At 42.1% G+C, this 26,030-nt stretch overlaps 1 protein-coding gene across 2 annotated transcripts in view; it reads left to right on the forward strand.

Annotated features, from left to right (window-relative positions):
- LOC129704437 (voltage-dependent L-type calcium channel subunit alpha-1D-like) overlaps positions 1–26,030 on the forward strand; it is a 346,238-nt gene that overhangs the window by 284,466 nt on the left and 35,742 nt on the right. For both annotated transcript variants that reach the window (XM_055647505.1, XM_055647504.1), the window contains exon 42: positions 4,688–4,818. In XM_055647505.1, coding sequence (XP_055503480.1) covers positions 4,688–4,818 — 131 coding nt within the window. The remainder of the gene's footprint in view (positions 1–4,687; positions 4,819–26,030) is intronic.

Consider the following 26,030-nt stretch of genomic DNA (forward strand, 5'->3'; position numbering starts at 1 on the left):
GGGGAGATGCAGCGAGACCTGGGTGTCATGGTACACCAGTCATTGAAAGTAGGCATGCAGGTGCAGCAGGCAGTGAAGAAAGCGAATGGTATGTTAGCTTTCATAGCAAAAGGATTTGAGTATAGGAGCAGGAAGGTTCTACTGCAGTTGTACAGGGTCTTGGTGAGACCACACCTGGAGTGTTGCGTACAGTTTTGGTCTCCAAATCTGAGGAAGGACATTATTGCCATAGAGGGAGTGCAGAGATGGTTCACCAGACTGATTCCTGGGATGTCAGGACTGTCTTATGAAGAAAGACTGGATAGACTTGGTTTATACTCTCTAGAATTTAGGAGATTGAGAGGGGATCTTATAGAAACTTACAAAATTCTTAAGGGGTTGGACAGGCTAGGTGCAGGAAGATTGCTCCCGATGTTGGGGAAGTCCAGGACAAGGGGTCACAGCTTAAGGATAAGGGGGAAATCCTTTAAAACCGAGATGAGAAGAACTTTTTTCACACAGAGAGTGGTGAATCTCTGGAACTCTCTGCCGCAGAGGGTAGTCGAGGCCAGTTCATTGGCTATATTTAGGAGGGAGTTAGATGTGGCCCTTGTGGCTAAGGGGATCAGAGGGTATGGAGAGAAGGCAGGTACGGGATACTGAGTTGGATGATTAGCCATGATCATATTGAATGGCGGTGCAGGCTCGAAGGGCCGAATGGCCTACTCCTGCACCTAATTTCTATGTTTCTATGTTTCTAACTGAAATATCACATTTACATAAGTATTCAGACCCTTTGCTATGACACTCAAAATTGAGCTTAGGTTCATCCTGTTTCCATTGATTATCCTTGAGATGTTTCTACAACTTGATTGGAGTCCACCAGTGGTAATTTAAATTGATTGGACATGATTTGGAAAGGCACACACCTGTCTATATAAGGTCCCACAGTTGACAGTGCATGTCAGAGCAAAAACCAAGCCATGAAGATGAAGGAATTGTCCGTGGACCTCCGAGACAGGATTGTGTCAAGACACAGATCTGGGGAAGGGTATAAAACAATTTCTGCAGCATTGCAGGCCCCGAAGAGCACAGTGGCCTCCATCATTCTTAAATTGAAGAACTTTGGAACCACCAGGACTCTTCATAGAGCTGGCTGCCCGGCCAAACTGAGCAATCGGGGGAGAAGGGCCTTGGTCAGAGAGGTGACCAAGAACCCGATGGTCACTCTGACAGAGCTCCAGAGTTCCTCAGTGGAGATGGGAGAACCTTCCAGAAGGACAACTATATCTGCAGCACTCCACCAATCAGGCCTTTAGAGTAGAGTGGCCAGACGGAAGCCACTCCTCAGTAAAAGGCACATGACAGCCCGTTTGTAGTTTGCCAAAAGGACTCAGACCATGAGAAACAAGATCCTCTGGTCTGATGAAACCAAGGTTGAACTCATTGACCTGAATGCCAAGCATCACGTCTGGAGGAAACCAGGCACCTCTCATCACCTGGCTAATACCTTACCTATGTTGAAGCATGGTGGTGGCAGCATCATGCTGTGGGGATGTTTTTCAGTGGCAGGAACTAATCAGGATTGATGGAAAGATGAATGCAGCTAAGTACAGAGAGATCCTTGATGAAAACCTGCTCCAGAGCGTTCTGGACCTCAGACTGGGGCGGAGGTTCACCTTCCAACAGGACAATGACTTGAGCACACAGCCAAGACAACGCAGGAGTGGCTTTGTGACAAGTCTGTGAATGTCCTTGAGTGACCCAGCCAGAGCCCGGACTTGAACCCGATTGAACTTCTCTGGAGGGACCTGAAAATAGCTGTGCATCGATGCTCCCCATCCAACCTGACAGACCTTGAGAGGATCTGCAGAGAAGAATGGGAGAAATTACCCAAATACAGGTGTGTTAAGCTTGTCGCTTCATACCCAAGAAGATATGGGGGTAGTGTGTTGACATGGATAGAAAATCGGTTGGCAGACCGGAAGCAAAGAGTAGGAGTGAACGGCTCCTTTTCAGAATGGCAGGCAGTGGTGAGTGGAGTGCCGCAAGGGTCGGTGTTGGGGCCGCAACTGTTTACCATATATATTAATGATTTGGAAGAGGGAATTAGGAGAAACACTAGCAAGTTTGCGGATGACACAAAGCTGGGTGTCAGTGTGAGCTGTGAAGAGGATGTTAGGAGGTTGCAGGGTGACCTGGACAGGTTGAGTGAGTGGGCAGATGCGAGGCAGATGCAGTATAATATAAATGAATGTGAGGTTATCCACTTTGGCGGCAAAAACAAGGGGGCAGATTATTATCTCAATGGGGTTAGGTTAGGTAAGGGGGAGGTGCAGCAACACCTGGGCGTCCTTGTACACTGGTCATTGAAAGTTGGCGTGCGTATGCAGCAGGCAGTGAAGAAAGCTAATGGAATGTTGGCCTTCATAACAAGAGGATTTCAGTATAGGAGTAAAGAGGTTATTCTGCAATTGTATAGGGCTCTGGTGAGGCCACATCTAGAGTATTGTGTACAGTTTTAGTCTCCTAATTGAGGAAGGACATCCTTGTGATTGAGGCAGTGCAGCGTAGGTTCATGAGATTGATCCCTGGGATGGCGGGACTGTCATATGAGGAAAGATTGAAAAGGCTAGCCTTGTATTCACTGGAGTCTAGAAGGATGAGGGGGGATTTTATAGAAACTTATAAAAGGACAGGACAAGCTAGATGCAGGAAAAATGTTCCCAATGTTGGGCGAGTCCAGAACCAGGGGGACCACAGTCTTAGAATAAAGGGGAGGTCATTTAAGACTGAGGTGAGAAAAAATGTTTTCACCCAGAGAGTTGTGAATTTATGGAATTCCCTGCCACAGAGGGCAGTAGAGGCCAAGTCACTGGATGGATTTAAGAGAGAGTTAGATAGAGCTCTAGGGGCTAGTGGAGTCAAGGGATATGGGGAGAAGGCAGGCACGGATTATTGATAGGGGACAATCAGCCATGATCGCAATGAATGGCGGTGCTGGCTCGAAGGGCCGAATGGCCTCCTCCTGCACCTATTTTCTATGTTTCTATGAGGCTGTAATCGCTGCCAAAGGTGCCTCAACAAAGTACTGAATAAAGAGTCTGACTACTTATTTAAATGTGATATTTCAGTTATTTCTTTTTAATTACTTTGCAAAAAGCTCTAAACACTTGTTTTCTTTATTTTATTATGGGGTATTGTGTGTAGATTGATAATACAAAAAAATAATTTAATCCATTTTAGAATACGGCTGTAATGTAACAAAATGGGGGAAAAGTGAAGGGGCCTTAATACTTTCTGAATGTTAGATTAGACTTTATTAATCCCCTTATTCAGGGGAAATTCAGATGTCCTTGCAGCACACTAATAAAAATACAACATAGTATTCATGAAGAAATTCAACACCAAACATAAAACATCCCCCCACAGTGATTCCCACTGTGAGGGGAAGGCACAAAGTCCAGTCCCCATCCTCTTGTCCACCCAAAGTCGGGCCTATTGAGGCCTCCACAGTCGCCGACACGGCGCCCGATGTTCTCGCCGGGTGATGGTATTCCGGCGTCGGGAGAATTTGTGGAGTGCTTAGTTGCTTGGTCACAAATGATTGCATAAGATTAAAATAAAGTAATTAAAGTAACTTTATATGTTCGCAGTTAAATTATGTGATTTGTGTACTTGGCCCAAGGTCTGTCTGTGCCCCTCTGCCTAATCATCATTCAGGCTTTCAATATTAGTTCCCATGTCATAAAGGTGAATAAGGTACATACATTTTTAAGTTAAAAAAAATGTAGTTTCTTATCTATATCCTTAACAGACCAATTATTTTTATATTCCTACAAAACGCCATGAACCAATAACATTAGCAAAATTATTTATCATACAATTAAAGATGTATAAAGAGTGATGTATAAATGTAAGCATTTCTTCTTCTAGATTAAAACAGTAGTTAAGAATCTCTATTAGTAATGACATTTAGGAATGTTACTTAAGGTCTCTTTTTGAATACATAGCTAATCAGAAGACCACTGGTTGGAGTCCTGAGATTGCTCCATAATTATTTTTTGAGTCTTATTAACTATTTTTGTACAATATATGTAGCTTGTATATGTGAAGTATGGGGGCACTTTCTGCGTTTCATAATTCAAGGTCTATGTATATAAGTATTTCGCTGAATGTACAATAGCAAAACATTCACAAGTTCCTGTAAAATGTGAATATTTTGAAAAGTTTCTATAATATTGAAGAGTAAAATGCTTTATTACTACTAATCCAACTCAGTGGATTGTGGTGCTATTTACCTATTAATTTCAAATATGTAAAGCTCCAGAGCAGCTACAAATGTATATAATAGTTGGACTACATCGAATATTAAAGGAAATCCCTACACAAGGCACAAAATGCCCAGCATTTTCCAGTTTATTACTTGGCCAGTTTTGGGTGAGAAATGTGATGTGCTTTATTCACCTTTGATTATATCACTAATTAGCTCTGCACTAAACATTATATTTTGTGCTGTTTGCTTCTTCAATGTAATTTATCCTTCCTGGTTTAATCTTTTAGGAATATCTTTATGATTATTATTTAAGATAAACACGTTGTTCTGAACTTTGGAACATAGGATGCAAAACGCAGTCAAGGTTGTAGCATGTGTAGAAAGAAGGTACTGTTGTGAAAAAGGGGGATTTTGTTTGGTCTATTCACATAGATGATGAGGTAACCGTGGGGAAGTTCTATGCCACCTTCCTGATACAGGACTACTTTAGGAAATTCAAGCGGCGCAAGGAACAAGGCTTGGTAGGAAAACAACCCAGAAAGAATACTACAGTTGCTCTACAGGTGAGATTAATTTGAGAATGTGTAAGGAATGTTTTTAATTTTTTTTTAAATGAATTGATTAAAGGACGTACAACATGACTGACTATATGTACACTATTTGATTTTAATGATAAAGGGTTTTAAATTATGCTATGCAATAGTAGTATACCCGAGCTGTGTATTTACTTAAAACATATATTATTGCTGTATTAGCAGAGGTTATATAAACCATAGATTAATATTTCATCGAATTACAGACACAACCTCTATGTTTTTATGTGCTACTATTTCAGTGTATAATTTCAAGACCAAGTTGATGTAATGTTTTGATATATTATGTGAAATCAATTGCATCATCCTGCATAATTTGCAAAAGCACAAGGTACTATGAGGGTTGGAACACTGAGATGCATGTAGCTACTTTGCTCTTTATTTACTGCAGCTTTTATATATGCTCATGGCTGAACCATTCATGGTCAAACTGATTCATTATTCAAAGATAAAGACTTTTAATAAAGCACCTCAAGCAATTTTAGTGCATGACACTAGGACTGGATTAGCCTGCATTGGCACATGTGGGAAGACTGCTAAACGTAAACATGTATCAAGCCAGAACATGGTACTGAAGATAATGTGCATTTTGAACAGTTTGATTGGAATGTGCATGCTTGCATTGTTGCTTCTTTAGTCAGCATTAAAATAATTATTAATGATGAACCATATCTAGGCTTGGATACTTAGCCCTGGGTATTGCAAACCAAATAATTCTTCAGCAATTTGTAGTAACTGGTTGCATTATGAGAACAACACAATATTAAATCACATCTTAAATGGTAGTATAATATTTCTTAACATAAATGGATTAATGCATAAAGTTGCTGCTTTTGTAGATCAGTCATTCTTAATAGGAACCTGGAAAATATTTGTGTGATGTAAGTGTAAATAGCTCGTTCTAAGCTTCCCCCCCCCCCCCCCCAGTCTAGTTTCAGTCAAAAACCACTGAGTCAAGCACTTGATCAACCAATCTTTATTTTGACAAAACACAATTACAGTTCAACTACTATGCCTAACCACCGCGGCTTCGATCCTCGTATCTGCCTGATCAAGCCCTCTGGGCCTCGCTCAAACAGAGACACTCCAGAAGGTCACGCAGTCCAAAGCATTCTCTCAGAAGGTCGACGCGGGACCTTGTGGCAGCGGACTTTTATAGTTCCCTTGAGGGACCGAACCACATGGGGGTGGTCTCTTTACAATCCAATTACAGATATCGATTAACCCCATACATAACAGACATTTCCCTAACCCAATAATACAGTGGCTAATACATTGTATTCAAACAATGTTTCTCGGAGGAAGCAAACATCGCTACATTTACCCTGAGCTGCAAGAAAACCAGACAAGGCTCAATACCTCATCCAATCAACATTCAGTAAAGTAAAGTTTTGCAACATTATTTACAATTATTTACAAGGTGTATGTCTGGTATGTCATCCAATCCATTCTATGCATTTTGCACCTAATTGACAGGGTCTGCAGAAGTTCCTATTCCCTTCCTGCAGCTTGGATCTAGGCTCTAGTCAGACTGGCACCACTACAACTTGTCCCAGTTCCACAAAGAGCACTTTCAAATTGACCAGCAGCCCTGAAGCCTTTACCCAATTTTAAAGTCCTAGCCTCTCCAATCTGGCCAGGATTAACATAAGCACATTATATATATTTCCTGGCTGATTTAGCCTGTTTACCTGGGTTGACTCTGCTCCTAAATCTCAGTTACCTTTAGTTTATATCAGTCAAAAATGACTGCTTATGGTACTGGTCCACCCACTATTAACAAACTCTCACAATTCCCTTTTACTGAGATTAGCAACCGTAATCGACCAGTTCAAGAATATAACGGACCTGCATTGATTGTGGAATAATCCTCTGATAGATATCATGGGTTTTACAACCGTACATCGCTCAAAGTATCGTGCTATTTTCAGAAACTTTTGAAATTCTATTTATTTTACTTGGACAATCTCAATTCACTGTTTGCACAGAATGCAATATTTAGCTGAAAGGATTAATGACATATCATTATTTTTATCTGTATTTTTGTAGGCATTTGTGTAAAAGATATATGGTAAATGACATATATGGTATTATTATTTAGAGATGGTTAATTTTTTTTATCTATCTCAGAAATTGTCTTGGGAAAGGACATTTTCAGTTATTAAATGTGAAAGAGTAATTTATGTTACCTTTTGGAGACTTACGCAGCTTCATAAATGACTTTTAGCGATACAAGCAGCTTCATAAATGACTTTTAGCACCGAGCTGCATGAGATGCTTATTTCATCCATGTATGCTGCGTGTCTTAGAAGCAGCAAGTATAGCCATGGTACAATATTGTCTAACCGTTTCAGTCAGCTTTTTATTACTAATTCAATGACAAACTGGTAAAACTGACAGCAGAATGGCCCCAAACATTGATCCCACTTTAGTCTCGATATCCTAATCAGCTGACAAGTAAATCAGTTACAACCTTCATCGGAATTAACAAAAGTTTACTTAGATTATTTACTTCGTTAAAGTGGGTAGTAAAAGCTCGTGATTAACCAAAGGTAGATATGGAGGAGATGGATGACATTTCAAATTAATTTGAAGAGGAAATCTTTTTTTAAATCAAGATGCATGGCTGGAATAGTTAATTGCCTGAAATTGCTGAACTCATAAGCTGTAATGTGCCTGATCAGAAGACAAGGCTTGAACTTGTCCAAAGACATGTAGGTGAATTGGCTTGGTAAATATAGTGTGAATATGCAGGGATCGCTGGTCGGCACGGTCCCGCTGGGCTGAGGGGCCTGTTTCCACGCTGTATCACTAAACTAAACTAAACTTTATTGGAACATTCTAGAATGCCAAAGAGAGAGGGGCAATGTAGAATGGACTGTCACAGAATATTAAAAGCACGGCTTACAGGTGAACAAGTTGGTCCTGGCTTCATTGGTATTTAGAAGAATGAGAGGTGAAACATTCAAGATTCTGAGGAGGCCTACAGCATATAAACTGAGAAGATGCATCTCACCATGGCATCGCCTCTGAGAAATTTATTTTCTCAGAGGTGCTGAATCTTTGGAATTCTCTGTCCTAGAGAACTATGGTGATGAATCATTGAACATATTCAAGGCAAAAATAGAACATTTTGAACTGTAGGGAAGTCAAGGGTAGAGAGAATGAAAAAGAAATTGAGGTCAGAATTATTGAATGGCAGAGCCTGCAGGGGCAGATCTACTTTTTCTATTTTCCATGTTACAGTTACTTTTGTGTTTCTGGGATTGTTCAAGGTGACTCAAAGGATATTCCCTTTTTCAAACTATAATTCTATTTCAACAAAAGGAATCTGAAAGGGAAGCATGAAGTTTCCATTTATTAATTTAAGTTTAATGAATCAAAACAATGCTGTTCTGTAGACTTAGTTTACCAGCTGTTCATCTTTGAGAAGTATGACCAGCTCCATACTTGATAGTCAATGGCTTCTTCCCAACCCCAACCAAAGTTACAAATATTGTTCTGTGTAAACATTTGCTCCTTAAAGGAAGTATCGAGTTAGGTCAGTGTTTCTTTGAGGCAGCTACCAAGTTGAATCAGAGTATTTCAGAATAGCTTTTTGCCAAAAATTGTATTTTCAAATGGACATCGTTCCTTTTCTGCTATTTCAACAGTGGCATAGTGCTGTGGCCCTATAATGTCGCTGGTAACATTATTATACAATAACCAGATTAATGACAGTGCTGAAAGGTGAAATCAGAACCACTGTAACTTGGCGGTGCAGGCTCGAAGGGCAGAATGGCCTACTCCTGCACCTAGTTTCTATGTAACAATACCACAGTTCAAATCAAACAGCTAGATTTATGTTCATATTGTATTTTATCATCATTATCTGGCTTGTATTCATTTCTTTATTACTTCTTTCAACACCGTTGTTCTCAATAAATTTAAGCAGATGTCATAAATTGGATTGAATACAAAATATATTTACTTGAAGGCAGAAATCCTCAGCAATTTGTCATAGTGATGCAGGACTTTGAAACATAGCTTTGAAACTTTGATATGTGTTTATTGGTTTGGTATTCATCCTTAAATGTTTTGAATGAATAACAATCAGTTATTATATTGGAAATTAACCGTTATGTACAAAATATGTTACATGATCAAGTTAAGGTTCTGAATTAACTACAAAAAGAAAATATTTAGTCTCGTATGTGAGATTATTATCGTCGTTTCAGTGAAATCTAAAATGTTATTTAAGAAAGGACTTTATGTGATATGAGAACATTTATAAAGTACCTTTCAAAACATTCAAATTAGGATAGGATGTTGCTTTTACCAGCTGGGAGGGCAGCAAAATAGGCAATCCAAACTTTGAACAGCACCAATAGTATCAGGTCTCTCATCCCACTAGTCCAATCTCCACTGTGTGCCTCAATTCCCTGTCACTAAGATTAAAGTACAGCCCGGCATCTATTTGTGGATGTCAGAAGCATTTACTGTTTGAGTTTGATCCTTTGCAAGTGGCTGACCCACCAGCTCTAGCTTGGTTATACAATGCCATTGTTGGATAAATGCATTTATGTTAAATCATATCTCTGAAAATGATGGCCTGAATGTGGAGCCTATTTTGTTTGTTAATGTTTCCACATTCAGGATTACAAACAATAAATAACCATACAATAATCAATAATACAATAGATTAGTATGAGGTAACCAGACGATAATAGTGTACAACCAAATACTATTGCTGAGGTTGTGGTTAGTGTTGTGCAGTGTTCAAGAGCCTGATGGTTACTGGGAAGATGCTGTTGTTAAACCTGTTGGTCATGGTTTTCAGGCTCCTGTACCTTCTCCCTGATTGTAGTAATGAGATGAGAACATTGCCAGGGGTGGTATGGGTCTTTGATAACATTTGCTGCTTTTTTGAGGACACGCCTCCTGGGAATCCCTTTGATGGTGAGGAGGTCAATACCTGCGATGGACCAGATAATGTCTACCACTCCCTGCAGTCTCCTTTGTTCCTGGGCATTGGAGTTACCGAACCAGGCCATGGTGCAATCAGCTAGTGTACTCTCTACTGTACATCTGTTGGATAGAGTATTTGGTGACACAGTGCATCTTGTCAATGTTCTGAGGGAGTAGAGGGTTGCTGAGTGATCCTAGCGATTGCTTCAATCTGCTGGGCCCAGGGTAGAAGTTCAGAAATATGCACGCCCAGGGACTTGAAGCTGTCGACTCTTTCCACTGTTATCCCATCAATGATGACATGATCCCCAGGTTCTCCTGCCTGAAGTCAACAATCTCAGATAGATACTTCTTGGATAAACAATCAGCTTCCTGGTCTTGAAAGCAAGATTATTCTTCTGACATAATTGAATCAGATTATCAATCTCCATTCTGTACAATAACTCATTGTTACCCATTATTTGTTATACCATGGTGGTATCGTCAGTAAATTTAAAGATGACGTTGGATCAGTGTCTGGCTGTGCAGTCATAGGTATATAGAGAGTAGAGCAGGGGATTGAGCACACAGCCCTGAGGTGCTCCTATGATGATAGTTATTGAGGAGGAAGTATTGTTGCCAATTCAAACTGATTTGTGGTGTGCCAATGAGGAAGTCAAAGATCTTCAGCTTTAAAGAAGGGTCTCGACCCGAAGCGATACCCATTCCTTCCCTCCAGAACTGCTGCCTGGCCCGCTGAGTTACTCCAGCATTGTGTGTCTACCTTCAATTTAAACCAGCATCTGCAGTTCTTTCCGACACGAACTAATTCAGAACTTTGTGAGAAAATATTTAATCATGAAGGGTGCATTCATTCAAAGTGTAACAATGTTGTTACTGCCAATGATATAAAAGAAAATGATTCTACTCGTGTAGTTCAGGTTATTAATAATGCACAGGCTTAAACCATGCACTCATGCAGAACCTCAACATGCATCCCAGAATGGTAGGCAGAAAGGTTGCTGTACAGTGGAGCTCAATAGGTAGCTGGACAAACATCGGGTGTGCATAACAGAGTCTTAAAATGTAATTCTTTTTTTTTCATATTGGGCTTCTATGCTTGCAGGATTTATTTACTATTTTCTAATGTCTCAAAATATCATTAGGCATATTCTGAACTCCCAGCTTGAAGTAGCTCTCACCAACAGAAAGGCCTTCTGTATCAGAGGACATGGAAACTAAACCAGATTACATTTTTAGTCATTGGGGGAAAAAAGGGATTATGGAAATATTCATTCCTTCAAAGATGATCCCAGAGTTATCGGAGAATTAAATCGTGGACAGTGCGATGCAGTGTAACTTAATTTGGTCATCCTGGTTTTGGGTGAATGTTTCAACTACCAATGTGGTGAAGCAAAGTAAACATCAAATTAATGTGCCACATATGGTTAATTATGCAGCATGTTTATCAATGAACAAACTTTAGTCGTACGTCATATCATGGTGACTGCGTGACATCCACTAACCTACCACAGAAAGTTAGTTCCAACCATCTGCCCATCAGAGGATCCTCTCGCCTGTGGCCACCTATCTTTCATTCCACCACCCCAGCACTCTGTGAAACTTCACCTATCCATGTTCTCCACAGATGCTGCCTGACCCGCTGAGTTCTACAGCACTTTGTGTCCTTTTGTGTAAACCAGCACCTGCACTTCATTGTTTCTACAAGGAAAGTTAGTGTAAGGATGGTGTACGTATTTGTTGGGAATGAGACCATTCAGAAGGAGAAACTACATTGTTGATGGGATGCTATTTGCAGCAGTTTGGGGGATTCTCAGTACTGTGGTTTGGGATGTTATATAATGTAAGTGGCCGGTTTGGAAAGGAGGATTAAAGAATTCCATGCTTATTTTAATAATTTACAGGTTTGATTCATTACAGCGTGGAAACTAAGGCTTTTGTGCAGTTACATATTTATTTAGTAAATGGTGTTCCACTGGGGCAAGCAGCAGCTCACTCGGTTGCTGAGCTCAATGTTGATAGACAACTCATGAGTTAGAATGAATGAATGAATAAGTTTATTGGCCAAGTATTCACATACAAGGAATTTGCCTTGGTGCTCCGCCCACAAGTAACAACATGACATACAGTGAAAGTTAGGAATGACACATAAAACATTAAACAATAATAAAACATTTGTGGCGGCACTGGGTGATGGGCCACGCACTGTACATAACGTTTGGCTCTTGGTGGGTTCACGAGAGATAGAGGTCACGGTTTGGTCACGGGTGCCCCTGGGGAGTAATTAAGGGTTAATGGCGTGCACAGGATTGGTGAGTGAGGAGAATTAGTGTAGTAATAAAGAACCAGTATTTCGGACAAACTTCGTGTCTGCCTCATTCTTTAACGGACAACTCCGCATCTGCTAAGTTTGGTGACCCCAACGTCCAGAATAGATATCTGGAAGAAAAATGCGCCCCGCCAAAACCCAACCCTTTGCCGCTGCTGCCGACGCCGACCAGGCCCAACTCAGTGCCGTCGCCCTGAAGCTTCTGGACCACCCAGCTACAGGTATGGTTCCAGCAGGCTGAATCACAGTTCTTCATTCGCGGGGTAACAAACGATGTGCCTGCTACCAAGAAACAGCTGGGCGAACCATCCCCTTCCTGCAGGATCCACCAGCGGCCGATAAATATGGCGGCCTGAAGGCGTTGCTGCTCCATACCTTCGGCCTCAGTCGGATGAAGCGATCAGCCCGCATTTACAACATGGGTGGACTCGGTGACCGTAAACCATCGGAAGGCCATGGATGGCCACCACCACTCCTTGCTTGTTGAATATGCCTACCTGCAACAGCTTCCACACGACATCCGCCCACTCCTCATAGGGGTAAGCTTTGAAAACCCCCGGGCTCTAGCCAAACATGCTGAAGAGCTGTGGCTGTCCAGATGGCAGGAAGTGGGCCAACTGGATCAAGTGTCCACAGTGCCCTGGAAGGCGCAGTCCTAGAGCCACGCCCACAAGGGGCACCACGGAGCATCTGGAGCCTGCCCTTAAAGGCGAAAAACTTAAAGGGGAGTGGTGCTTTTACCACCAGCGTTTGGGCTCGGCAGCCCGCAAATGCCGCCCATCCTGTGCGTTACCGGGAAACTGGTGTCGGCCGCCGGTAATCACTGCAGCGGTCGGCAAAGTTCATCACCTTTACGAATGGGACCGGGGTTTGGGCTGAAGATTTTTGGTTAATATGGGGGCCAAGGTCAGTGTGGTGCCCCCGTCTGGGACGGGTTGGATGCCATTCACCGGTTTCCACAGCCATCCCCAATGCGGGGCTTGCAGGAATTTGTTGGAATGATACAGTTCTACCAACGATTTGTGCCGGCGGCGGCGGCGAGAATATTGTGGCCTCTATTTCAACTGTTGTCAGGCAAGCGGCGGGACGTGCAGTGGACCGACGTTGCCGTGGCGGCCTTTGAGGAGGCGAAAGAGGCATTGGCTCGGGCGACGATGCTGGTACATCCACGTGTCGACGCCCCTACAGCACTAACTGTGGATGCCTCGGCCTCTGCGGTTGGTGGTGTATTAGAACAGTTTGTAGATGGTCATTAGTGGCCTCTCGCCTTTTTCAGCCGCCAACTCAACCTGACGGAGCATAAATACAGCACATTCGACCGGGATCTGCTCGCTTTATACCTAGCGGTGACGGCCGCAACTTTGTTGCGTTTACTGACCATAAGCCCCTCACTTTCGCCTTTACCAAGTTGGCCGACCCTTGGAGCGCTCGGCAGCAGCGCCACTTCACCACTATTTCCGAGTTCACGACGGACATCCGCCACATCGCCGGGAAAAACAACCTGGTCGCGGGCGCCTTGTCCCGCCCGGCTGTTATGGCCGTTCTCGACGCGTCCCCGGGAATCGATTACACTGCTTTGGCAGCGGCACAGCTGGCAGACGAGGAGATGAGGACATACTGAACTGTCATCACAGGGCTGGTGCTTTGGGTTCCGCTGGCATCACCGTCCTGTGACGTCTCCATGGGGAAGCCGCGGCCTATTGTTCCTGCGGCCTGGGGTCGTCGGGGTTTTGCCCCCATTCATGGTTTGGCCCACCCATCCATCCGGGCGACGGTAGGATTGGTTGTGGCAAGATTCGTATGGCACGGATTGTGGAAGCAGGTCGTCATTGGGCCCGGGCGTGCATTCCCTGTCAAACATCAAAGGTTCAGCGGCACGTCCGGGCGCCAGTTCAAGACTTTGCGGTGCCTCGCAGACGTTTCGACCATGTCCACGTGGATATCGTAGGGCCGCTACCTCCTTCCCGCGGAATTTCACACTTGCTTACGGTGGTGGACTATTTCACCCAGTAGCCGGAGGGCATCCCGCTTGTCGATACCTCGACCATGTCATGCGCGCGTGCCCTGGTGGCCTATTGGGTTGCCTGTTTCGGGATACCACTGGACATCTCGTCCGACCGGGTTGCCCAATTCACGTCGGAGCTGTGGTCAGCAATGGCTCGCCTGTTGGGGGCTCAGCTCCACCACTTGACGGCCTATCACCCCCAGCCGAATGGGTTGGTGGAACGTTTCCACCGCCGGCTTAAGGACGCTTTGAAGGCTCGCCTCATTGGTCCCGGTTGGATGGATGAGTTGCCATGGATCATGCTGGGATTCACTCCGCTCCAAAGAAGGACTTGCAGGCTTCATCAGCCGAGTTGGTTTATGGTGTTCCACTGACCGTGCCCGGGGAGTTTTTCCCAACCGCTGGTGGCCCCCAGTTGTCGCCGTCATCCATGTTGGTCAGATTACGGGAGAGGATCGGCGCCTGTCTCCTCTCCCATCGTCTCGGTATTGTGTCGTTCCATCTCACATACCGCCGGCTCATACGGACTGTCAGTATGTCTTCCTCCGCCGCGAGGCCCACAGGTCGCCATTGCAGCGCCCGTACGAAGGTCCTTTTCGGGTGCTACGACTTTTAAATTGGACATGGGGGGTCGGGGGGAGATCGTTTCGGTTGCTCGTTTGAAGCCGGCCCCCTTTGGACCTGAGGGAGCCAGTCCTGGTGGCCCAGCCTCGCCGTCGAGGGCGTCCGCCATCTCGGGTCCCACCTAGTTCGTCCTTACCAGAAAATAAACCTTTGCATGGGGACATACGTACGAGGTCCGGCCGCCTCGTTCGGCTGCCCATCCGTTTTTGTGCTTCCTGTTCTGGGGGGGGGGGGGGGGGAATGTGGCAGCACAGGATGATGGGCCACGCACTGTACATAACCTTCGGCGCTTGGGGGGGGGGGGTGTCATGTGTCCCGGGGACGAGGGGTAGGGGTCACGGTTTGATCACGGGTGCCCCTGGGGAGTATTTAAGGTTTTAATCTCGCGTGCATAGGGTTGGTGAGTGAGGAGAATTAGTGTAGTATTTCGGACAAACTTCGTGTCTGCCTCGTTCTTTAATGGACAACTGCATCCGCTACACATTATTGATTAAACATGTGAATTAAATAAAATACCAGGGCAAAAGGAGGCTACAAATTTTTGGTCATGGAGTAGAGCTACTACTCGTGGGGGGAAAAAGCTGTTTTTATGTCTGGCTGTGGCAGCTTTGACAGTCCGGAGTCGCCTTCCAGAGGGATGTGATTCAAAGAGTTTGTGTCCAGGGTGAGAGAGGTCAGAGATGATCTTAACCCTCTCACCCTGGACATGAGATGAGGTCAGTCATGTACAGCATTGTCTATAGCTGTCATAACTCCATTAAGGACAGCAATAAATGTAGGGTGTAAGTTGCAGCAGGAGTTCAAACTGGCATGTAACAAAGGTAATGCCACTGTGGTGATGGGGGACTTCAATATGCTGGTAGACTGGGAAAATCAGGTTGGTTCAGGACCCCAAGAAAGAGAGTTTGTAGAATGCCTCCGAGATGGATTCTTAGAGCAGCTTGTAATGGAGCCGACCAGAGAATAGGCAATTCTGGATTTAGTGTTGTCCAATGAACCAGATTTGATAAGAGAACTCGAGGTAAAGGAAGCACTTGGAGGTAGTGATCATAATATGATTAGTTTTAATCTGCAATTTGAGAAGGAGAAGGTTAAATCGGAAGTGTCAGTGATGCAGCTGAACAAAGGGGACTATGAAGTCATGAGAGAGGAGTTGGCCAAGGTAGACTGGAAAAGGATCCAGCAAGAATGATGGTGGAACAGCAATGGCAGGAATTTAGACAATAGGTACAGGAGTAGGCCATTCGGCCCTTCGAGCCAGCACCGCCAGTCAATGTGATCATGGCTGATCAACCCCAATCAGTACCCCGTTCTTGCCTTCTCCCCATATCCCCCGACTCTACTATTTTTAAGAGCCCTATCTAGCTCTCTCTTGAAAGCATCCAGAGAACCGCCTCCACTGCCCTCTGAGGCAGAGAATTCCACAGACATTTTCTGGGCATAATCCGGAAGATGCAAGATCATTTCATTCCAAAAAGGAAGAAAGATTCTAAGGGGAGTAGGAGGCAACTGTGGCTGACAAGAGAAGTTAGGGATAGAATAAAACTAAAAGATAACACATCAAAGAGTAGCCAGAAGCCAGAGGATTGGGAAACTTTCATCGGACAACAGAAGGAAACAAAACGGGCAATGCGGGCTGGAAAGATGAAGTACGAGGGAAAGCTGGCCAGGAATGTAAAGAAGGACAGTAAAAGCTTCTTTAGATATGTTAAGGGAAAAAGATTAGCAAAGTCAAATGTGGGTTCCTTAAAGGCAGACACAGGTGAAATTATTATGGGGAACAAGGAAATAGCAGAAGAGTTGAACAGGTACTTCGGATCTGTCTTCACTAAGGAAGACACAAACAATCTCCCAGATGTACTGGAAGACAGAGAATCTCCCAGATGTACTGGAAGACAGTGGCCCTTGTGGCTAAGGGGATCAGGGGGTATGGAGAGAAGGCAGGTACGGGATACTGAGTTGGATGATCAGCCATGATCATATTGAATGGCAGTGCAGGCTCGAAGGGCCGAATGGCCTACTCCTGCACCTAATTTCTATGTTTCTAAGGGGGTAGAGGAACTGAAATAAATTTTCATTAGATGAGAAATAGTATTGGGTAGGCTAATGGGACTGAAGAATGATAAATCCCCTGGGCCTGATGGTCTGCATCCCAGGGTCCTCAGGGAGGTGGCTCTAGAAATAGAGGACGCATTGGTGATCATTTTCCAATGTTCAATAGATTCAGGATCAGTTTCTGTGGATTGGAAGATAGCTAATGTTATCCCACTTTTCAAGAAAGGAGCAAGAGAGAAAACGGGGAATTACAGACCTGTTAGCCTGACTTCGGTGGTGGGAAAAATGCTGGAGTCAATTATTAAAGAGGTAATAATGGGGCATTTGGATAGCAGTAAAAGGATAGTCCAAGTCAGCATGGATTTATGAAAGGGAAATCATGCTTGACTAATCTTCGGGAATTTTTTGAGGATGTGACAAGTAAAATGGATGAAGGGGTGCCAGTGGATGTAGTGTATCGAGACTTTCAGAAAGCCTTTGATAAGGTCCCGCACGGGAGACTGGTGACTAAAATTAGAGCACATGGTATTGGGGGTAGGGTGTCGACATGGATAGAAAATTGGTTGGCAGACAGGAAGCAAAGAGTAGGAGTGAACGGGTCCTTTTCAGCATGGCAAGCAGTGGTGAATGGAGTGCCGCAAGGCTCGGTGTTGGGGCCGCAACTGTTTACCATATATATTAATGGGTTGGAAGAGGCAATTGGGAGCAACACTAGCAAGTTTGCGGATGACACAAAGTTGGGTGGCAGTTTGAACTGTGAAGAGGATGTTAGGAGGTTGCAGGGTGACCTGGACAGGTTGAGTGAGTGGGCAGATGCGTGGCAGATGCAGTATAATATAGATAAATGTGAGGTTATCTACTTTGGTGGCAAAAGCAAGGGGGCAGGTTGTTATCTCAATGGGGTTAGGTTAGGTAAGGGGGAGGTGCAGCGAGACCTGGGCGTCCTTGTACACCGGTCATTGAAAGTTGGCTTACAGGTACAGCAGGCAGTAAAGAAATCTAATGGAATGTTGGCCTTCATAACAAGAGAATTTCAGTATCGGAGTAGAGAGGTTCTTCTGCAGTTGTATAGGGCTCTGGTAAGACCACATCTGGAGTATTGTGTACAGTTTTGGTCTCCTAATATGAGGAAGGACATCCTGTGATTGAGGCAGTGCAGCGTAGGCTCACGAGATTGATCCCTGGGATGGCGGGACTGTCATATGAGGAAAGATTGAAAAGACTAGGCTTGTATTCACTGGAGTTTAGAAGGATTTGTGGAATTCCTTGCCACGGAGGGCAGTGGAGGCCAAATCACTGGATGGATTTAAGAGAGAGTTATGTCCCTGTCCCACTTGGGAAACCTGAACGGAAACCTCTGGAGACTTTGCGCCCCACCCAAGCTTTCCATGCGGTTCCTGGAGGTTGCAGGTGGTTGCCGGAGGTTGCAGGTAGTGGAAGCAGGTAGGGAGACTGACAAAAACCTCCAGGAACCGCACGGAAACCTTGGGTGGGGCACAAAGTCTCCAGAGGTTTCTGTTCAGGTTTCCTAAGTGGGACAGAGGCATAAGATAGAGCTCTAGGGCCTGGTGGAATCAAGGGATATGGGGAGGAGGCAGGCACGGGTTATTGATTGGGGACGATCACCCATGACCACAATGAATGGCGGTGCTGGCTCAAGGGCCGAATGGCCTCCTCCTGCACTTATTTTCTATTTTCTATGTTTGGCCACTGTTCATTATATGACATTGTTAGTACATGTCTGATGTTGAGGAAAATCGGTTGCACTAAGGTGAATTGCAGCCAGACATGCCTGAGCCCGTGGTAGAAAGGTGACCAAGAAATTATTGCTAGTGCATTATAACCTAATGGAAAACAGGTTTAATGCACAAGTACACCTGAGGAAAAAGTTTAATGTGTACAATTTCTAGCCTGCTATTTTTTACCAATTTGATCTTAGGTAGTATTTCTTCCAAGTTGCCAGCACCCACCAACCTACTTCCACTCTCTTCTTTATCGCTGCGATATACATTGGCGTCAGATTGAGATATTTGTGAAATACATATTGATTCCAACTTTGAGGTACAATTTTTAATTTTGGTGTAACTTGTGATATTCAGTTTTACACAGTTGTTGAATTTGCTAACGCTTTAGTGAGCGCATAATGGAGAAAAACTAGAAGTATTTTATTTATCTAATATTTTATTTGTATACTAGACCAAGTGGGACCCGTTGGGTCCCTGTCATATGGGAGGCCTGGTTCCCCAATGCAACTTTTATACATCTATCTGGTCAATTATTGTTCACCTTCAGTATTGTGCTGCAGTACAAACCTATGCTTTTAAGGAGTGACTAGTTTAAAAAACCTAGTACAAAACTTATTGAACCAAATGGTACTTTTTCTCTTCTGCAACCTAATGTTTGTAATAATTGGATGAATAGCTAATCTTTTCATTGACTGAAAAGGTCCAAAGTAAAAAAGTGTTTGTTCAATTCCAACTGGGCTAAGAACAAAACTGCCTCACTCAACGGCAAATGTGACATGGGTGGAATAATTGGGGTTTATGCTATAAAAGGTGATCTAATATGACGTTCAGTATATGGTTGAGATTCAGCAGCATAAGACTTGCTCTGGCTTTGGCCTTGCAATACCAATTCTGGGAGTTGCTTGCAACACATTTCAGTTATACTTGCATTGTGTACTACTTGAAAAGCAAGTTCATAGAATGTAATAAGATCATAATTTGCATGAAATGGACAGCTTGTTCCATAAAAGAGCTAATGCTAACTTCCCTTTCACCTTTTGACAGATGTGTTTGCAGTGAATCTATGTGCAGTATAATGTCAAGTGCCCAATGTAAATTCACTTTTGGAAACTTCACCTGGATTTGTCAATATTGACCTTGTTACCCCTTTCAATTTTAGCTTCCAATCAGGCCTTGATTAATTCATCTTATATGTTCATTACTCATAGTTATTTTAGGAATTATTTGCTAGTTCTATACTATTTTGGCCACAGTTCAACAAAGAGATGTATAAAATTTTAATTCTGCACTGAACTATTTTGAAGATTAAGGATCATTTTACAGAAAAATGTATTTGCAACGCATGCACATACAACCATACAATAGTTCAATATTTACATTCTTCCTAATGTTCAGAATGTTAGCATATGATATGCACTTTCTCACTGCAAACTTGTCAGTTTAAAAGGAGCGGACATTTACAGTCCTCGACTTCCAGTCTAGAAATCACTTTGTGTTATAAATCAAACAGTATTTTGAAACTTCACATCCATAAATATATCATGACATAAAATTTTAGCCTGCATGTTTTCTAATTAAAAAAAACTAGAAATTGCTCCTCTTCATAAGCAATTTAGCAGTAAGTGTCATTGCAGTCACTGCTTTATAATTATTGCCAGAAAAGCAATAGAACTAGTACTTAACAGCTGAAACATCCAATTGTAAACTTGTAGGACAAAGATAATTGGTAGAACCTGTAAATTGAAACAAAAAAAACAATTAATTATGTTTATTGACAAAATTCAGAACATATCCCATAATTTTGTTCTATATGATGTTGACATTTTTAGTTAAGGAATGCCTATCATACTCCTAAAAGAGAGTTAAAGGAAAATATGCTTCCTCAGATTGTAGCCACACTGCATATTCTACAATTCCCAGTTGAATAGAAAAATCAGGATATTGTAGTAAACATTATTAATGTGCCTCATATGATGTACAGATCACATTTCACTGCCCCTTCCATGGATTGCAATGTCTGTACAAGTATTTTTTCTGAAAAATGTAAGGATATGTAACAGCAAATGCAGTTGGGATATCCACGTGATTTTTATCTGTGTAATTAACAATTTAAGGTGTGGTCACAAGAAAATGGAAGTGCTACTGACATCACTCTTGGATTTTATCCGATCATGGCCCATTTCCAAAGGACGTTGATGGTAGAAAGCCACAGGCAAAATTTGATGGTGCTCAATTGAACAGTTTCAGAGTTAAGCGCTGAGAAGAAAATCATCTTGCTGCTGGCAGCCATCTTGGATTCCATCAGATCATGCCCACTTTTAAAGGGAAGTGAGCTTTTGCTGGTACAAAATAATGTACATTTGGTGACAGTGATTTGTTTGTGGTGATCTGAGAAAAATCAATGTGCCACAGTGACCATGAACGACTGAATTTAATTTTGCTAATATTAAGAAGGATTTTGATGCTAGTGAATTAAACTTTGATGAACGAACGAACAGTTCCAGTGGTTGCAGTCACAAGAACACCAAACTACTAGAAACCATCAGGATTTTTCTGCTTACATCCTAATTTTGATAGAAACAATGCCTTTATTTTCCTGGGATTATAAAGTACTTTAGACTTTGTGATATTAGACAGCACGAACTCACTTCTACTTGGAATTACAAGTGATTCATAATGCCACTTGTGTCATCGCCAATTTCACTGGATTGCACCAGATTTTTAAAGGAAGCATGATTTCATGATAGGAATCGATGTATAAAATTGACTAAATGGTGTTGATGTCGTGATCACAAGAACATCAAAGTGTCAATGGAAGCCATCTTCTATTTTTTCTAATTTACAGTTGCACAAAGACATGAGCATTTGATGATAGGATGACACATCAAATGTTTTAATAAACACACCTATGATTTTAAAATAATTAGTCACAGGAAATAGAAATGTCACTGTTTGGACGAGGGCCAATTTAACAACAGGTTGCATGGTACAACAGATGGCAGAGAACATAGGATGAATACCTAGAGTTTTTCCTCAAGTTATTTGAAATATGCATGGCATTGATTGCTCTTAAACAAGAATGATTTACTTTTGTAGGTAAGATGAAAGAAAAACATGCAAAAATTATGTGGATTGAGTCACCATTTATTACTGCTTAGCATGGCATTAGACCAAAAGCATCATTATGCTAAAATTGCCCCACATGGCTAACTTCTGGACGTGTGATAAATTACCCAAACAATAAAATGGGACACAAAATTTCCAGTAATGAAATTTGAACAATATATTAAAGCATGATTTAAAAAAAAAAAAAGGAATTTAAAAGGAGTGAGAACATGTCTCAACATGGGATGAGTTGATTTAGTAACTAAAATGCATTAATTCAACTCTTAACTAGACCTTCATAGTTAGCTTTGCCATTGTTAATTGAGTCAACAGGGGTATATTTCCATCCTGGCACCAAAGGTAATATTATTAATTAAAAGGAATGTTCAAACATTCTAAGGTCTCCCTTAAGAAAGCAGGCTGACGTGCCCAGTATAAAAACCAATAATATTTTTTAAAAAATGAAATGACCTAATGTCCAAGAAACATAATGCACACATAACTACAATGTAATTGATTCAAATGTCTTAAAATAAATCTCAAACGGGCATTATAAATATCCCTTGCATTGAATTAGAATTATCCCATGATATTAACTAATAATTAGTTTGATATAATTGCCGTTATTTTCCTGTGCTCTCTGTATATCAGCATGTGATTGCTGGATATTCATTCCCAAATCAGTTGCACCAAATGTGCATATGGTAAGATCTGCTTGGTCTATTCCATGTCCCAAATGTAGGTCCTGTTGCAAAATGCATTTTGGTAGCACAACACCTTGCACAGTTGCATCTAGTCATACAGCACAGAAGCAGGTCCATCGGCTCAGCTTGCCCATGCCAACCAAGATGTCCCATCTGCACTAGTCCCTCCTGCCCATGTTTGGCCCATATCCTTCCAAACCTTTCCTATCCATGTACCTGTCCAAATTTCTTTCAGATGTTGTTATAGTCCCTGCCACTTCCCGTGGCAGCTTGTTCCATATACCCACCACCCTGGTATATAATAGACTAAACTAACCTAAACTGTGGAAAAAGTTCCCCCTCGGGTTCCTATTAAATCTTTCCCCTCTCACCTTAAACCTACATCCTCTGGTTCTTGTTTGCTCTGCCCTGGGTAAAAGATTTTGTGCATCTACCCTATCTATTGCCCTTATGATCCTATATACCTCTATCAGATCACCCCTCAGCCTCCTGCACTCCAACCTGCATGTTTACTTTGCATGTTTAGTGCTATGAATCTGATTTTTAACTAAAGTGATTTTAGTCTCAATTATTAATCCTAGAGTAACAATGGGTTCAAAATTATTTGATATCCTTTACTGGAAAGAATAATTACAAATTAGATGAAAGCATCACCATAATTTCCTGTGCTTGTATCTGTATGCCCATGTGAGGTACTTGAAATGATGTAAAGGCTACATGCTCACTTTTCAATAATTAACACCTGTAAACAGTTTCAGAACTATTTAGAGGTATTGCAATTTTATAATAATTTTCAAGCTCCACCTGTTTCTATTTATACGTTATTAAATGATAGATTGTTAGCCTCCGAACTACCTATACCAATATTAGCAGAGAGCCCTTAATGAATTTATATATCATTCATTTGCTATTTTAATGCAGACCTAAACTATTTCTTAAGCATTAATCTAATATTACAGTTAATAGCTGTATCTTACTCTCTTAATAGCGAGTGTAAAATATTGTTTAAATGTTACAGCAGTCATGATCAAAAAGCTCCATCTCCAGTACTAAAAATGAAGTAACAATCGTAATACTGAAATTATTTAATTGCATTTATGTGCCTGTTGTTTATATATAAAACATCTGACTGATAATTGTGTAATGGTAAAAGTGTTACCTCCTGCTTATGTTGAGTAATGCTCAGTACCCGAGTGAAGAGCAGACATTTGGGAATCATCAAGCCCTGATGCCCCATTATAGTTGCCTGATGAATGTGATTTCCCCATCTGCTGGGAATAACATTCTAAATCCATGCTGATGAAATAGCAACACTCCATTCTTCTTTTCCTTTGATGGCCTGTTCCCCATTTGGAAGAGCACCCACCCAGCAAAGTGGCCCTTTGGCCCAGCGCTCAGTTCCACTCAGTTAGGGAGATCCTTGCATGTTGTGTCCCACCTATTGAAGCCCAGTAGATGATGGTAAGTACCTTCTTTGCAGATTATGGAATGAATGGTTGGAGCTTTCTGGTTCCTAGTTTTGGACTGTCAGCTGGAAAGTTCCACAGCCAATAACTGCTGCTGGAGACTTAGATCGCTGGAGCCACAGTTGGATTTATTTTACTATTCCCCTGCAAAAAAACTTTGCCAAGGTGTGGGCATGCACCTGGTTTAGATAAGTACTTGAACCTGAAAATGTAACCATGTTCATTCATGTCAGGTTACCTCCAGTATTCTTCAGTTGTACCTGACCTGACACACTTGGTTTAGTGAGATTGGCTTTATTTTATGTTACACTGGAGAAAAGCGGCTTCATGCTGCATTTACAAAGTGTTGATCCACCCAAGGCTTCCATGGTGCTTTTCACTGAAACACTCGTGTTCAATAATGCTAATGAACATATTTCATGAGGTATATTGATGAAAGCACTTTTAGTGAGATTACTTCCATGTAGAATTACCTTCCTGTTGAAGGAAATATAGAATCATGTGAGATTACATTATATAGCAGTTTGCACAAACTAAATGGGAGATTTTTTTAAATGTAAAGGTTCTAGTGGTTGTTTCACTATGCTCATGGTCATGTCAACACTAGAAAATAAGAAATTATTTTTCACTGGCTCAGAAATTAGTATGGAAAAAACAATTATTTTCCAGATTAATGGTATTTGCAATAAAAACAGAAAATGGACATCAACGTTCTGTATGGTTTTTACTTCACGGTTTGGGGATTTGGCCTCTACATGAATGTATACTGATTCTAAGTGAGTTTGAATATTAAGATGAATGGTTAATGTGAGTAAATTAGAATTATTTCTTGTCAGAAAGTACAAACAGCTGTTTTTTTTAAAGAATATTTTATTGTTTTCAACATAATTTTGGTTCCGTGTTAACTGCCTTCACACAATTTATTTTGCCCTCCCCTGCAGAAGTATTATCATTTTCCCTCCCAGGCACAGTTTTATAATTTACCCTCCCCTGCACAGTATTATCATTTATTCCTGCCCTACACAGTATTATCATGTTTCCCTGCTCCCCTGCTCTACGCAGTTTTATAATTTTCCCCTGGACTGCCCAGTTTTCTCATTTCTCGTTAGCAGCGAGCCTCTTGTTTCATCACTGACACATGTGGTAAATACAAACTTCAGAGGATCTTCCACTTCCAGTCCACTGACTGAAATCACTTTGATCCTTGTTAGTAGACAGAAAATGCTGGAGAAACTCAGCAGGTGAGGCAGCACCTATGGAGCGAAGGAAATAGGCAACGTTTCGTGTCGAGACCCTTCTTCAGACCTCGTTAGTGATCTGTTTCCATGCACAGATGCTGGTAAACAGCCTGTGATGGGGAAGAGATGTCTTTGCAATTGGTTCTGCCTCCCGAGAGTCTATGGCAAGGTCGGTATCAATAGCAGCGTTCTGCCTCCCCAGAAACCATCCACTACTTTCCTTATTTTATGTCTTTGTATAGAATTTAGACATTGCCTTCAAGGCTTGCAATTCCATAATGTGTAGTTTCCTGTCTATTCCCTCTCCTCTCCACCGGCACCCCAATTAACACACACCATTCACAGTCAAAAATATACCATCTTTATTCCACATAGTGCACCTTTCTTCCGCCACATAGAGTGCCATTCTTTTCCCCATTCCCCACCATTTTCTGTGGCCTGCACTATATTCGTGTATTTCCTCCGCCATACAATGCAACCTTTTCCAAACCATTTCAATGGGCCAATAATCTCCCTTATCTCTGGCAAGCCCATGCTGTTCTGTGTGTCTGATTTTGGTTCTTCAAACCCCACATTGCAATGCTGATAAAAGGATAAGAAAATATAAATTAGCATCCAACATAACGTGTTTAGTTATTCGGGCTAATAAATCTGTTAGGGAGGTTTCAGAAGCGGGATTTGGAGGTCAGGCTTTGCTGGGTTCACAAAGGTGTTTGGAAGTTGAAGAGTTGGCAAACTCAGGCCAGTAACCTGGGGCCAATGTTGAACTGCTCTTCAGTAAAGCTAGCAAAAGCTTTAAATCCATTAGAAATGTTTTTCTAATTCAAATTATTCATTACACTTAAAAATACTGTTCCATTTGAATATAAATTACATTAATTGCAATTTATATGTTTCAATCAATTTTGCTATGCTGCAGGGAATTAACATGCACCAGAACAAACTGCTAAACCTGACGCAAACA

This window comes from Leucoraja erinacea, chromosome 16 (genome assembly GCF_028641065.1).
Source record: "Leucoraja erinacea ecotype New England chromosome 16, Leri_hhj_1, whole genome shotgun sequence".
NCBI lineage: Eukaryota > Metazoa > Chordata > Chondrichthyes > Rajiformes > Rajidae > Leucoraja > Leucoraja erinaceus.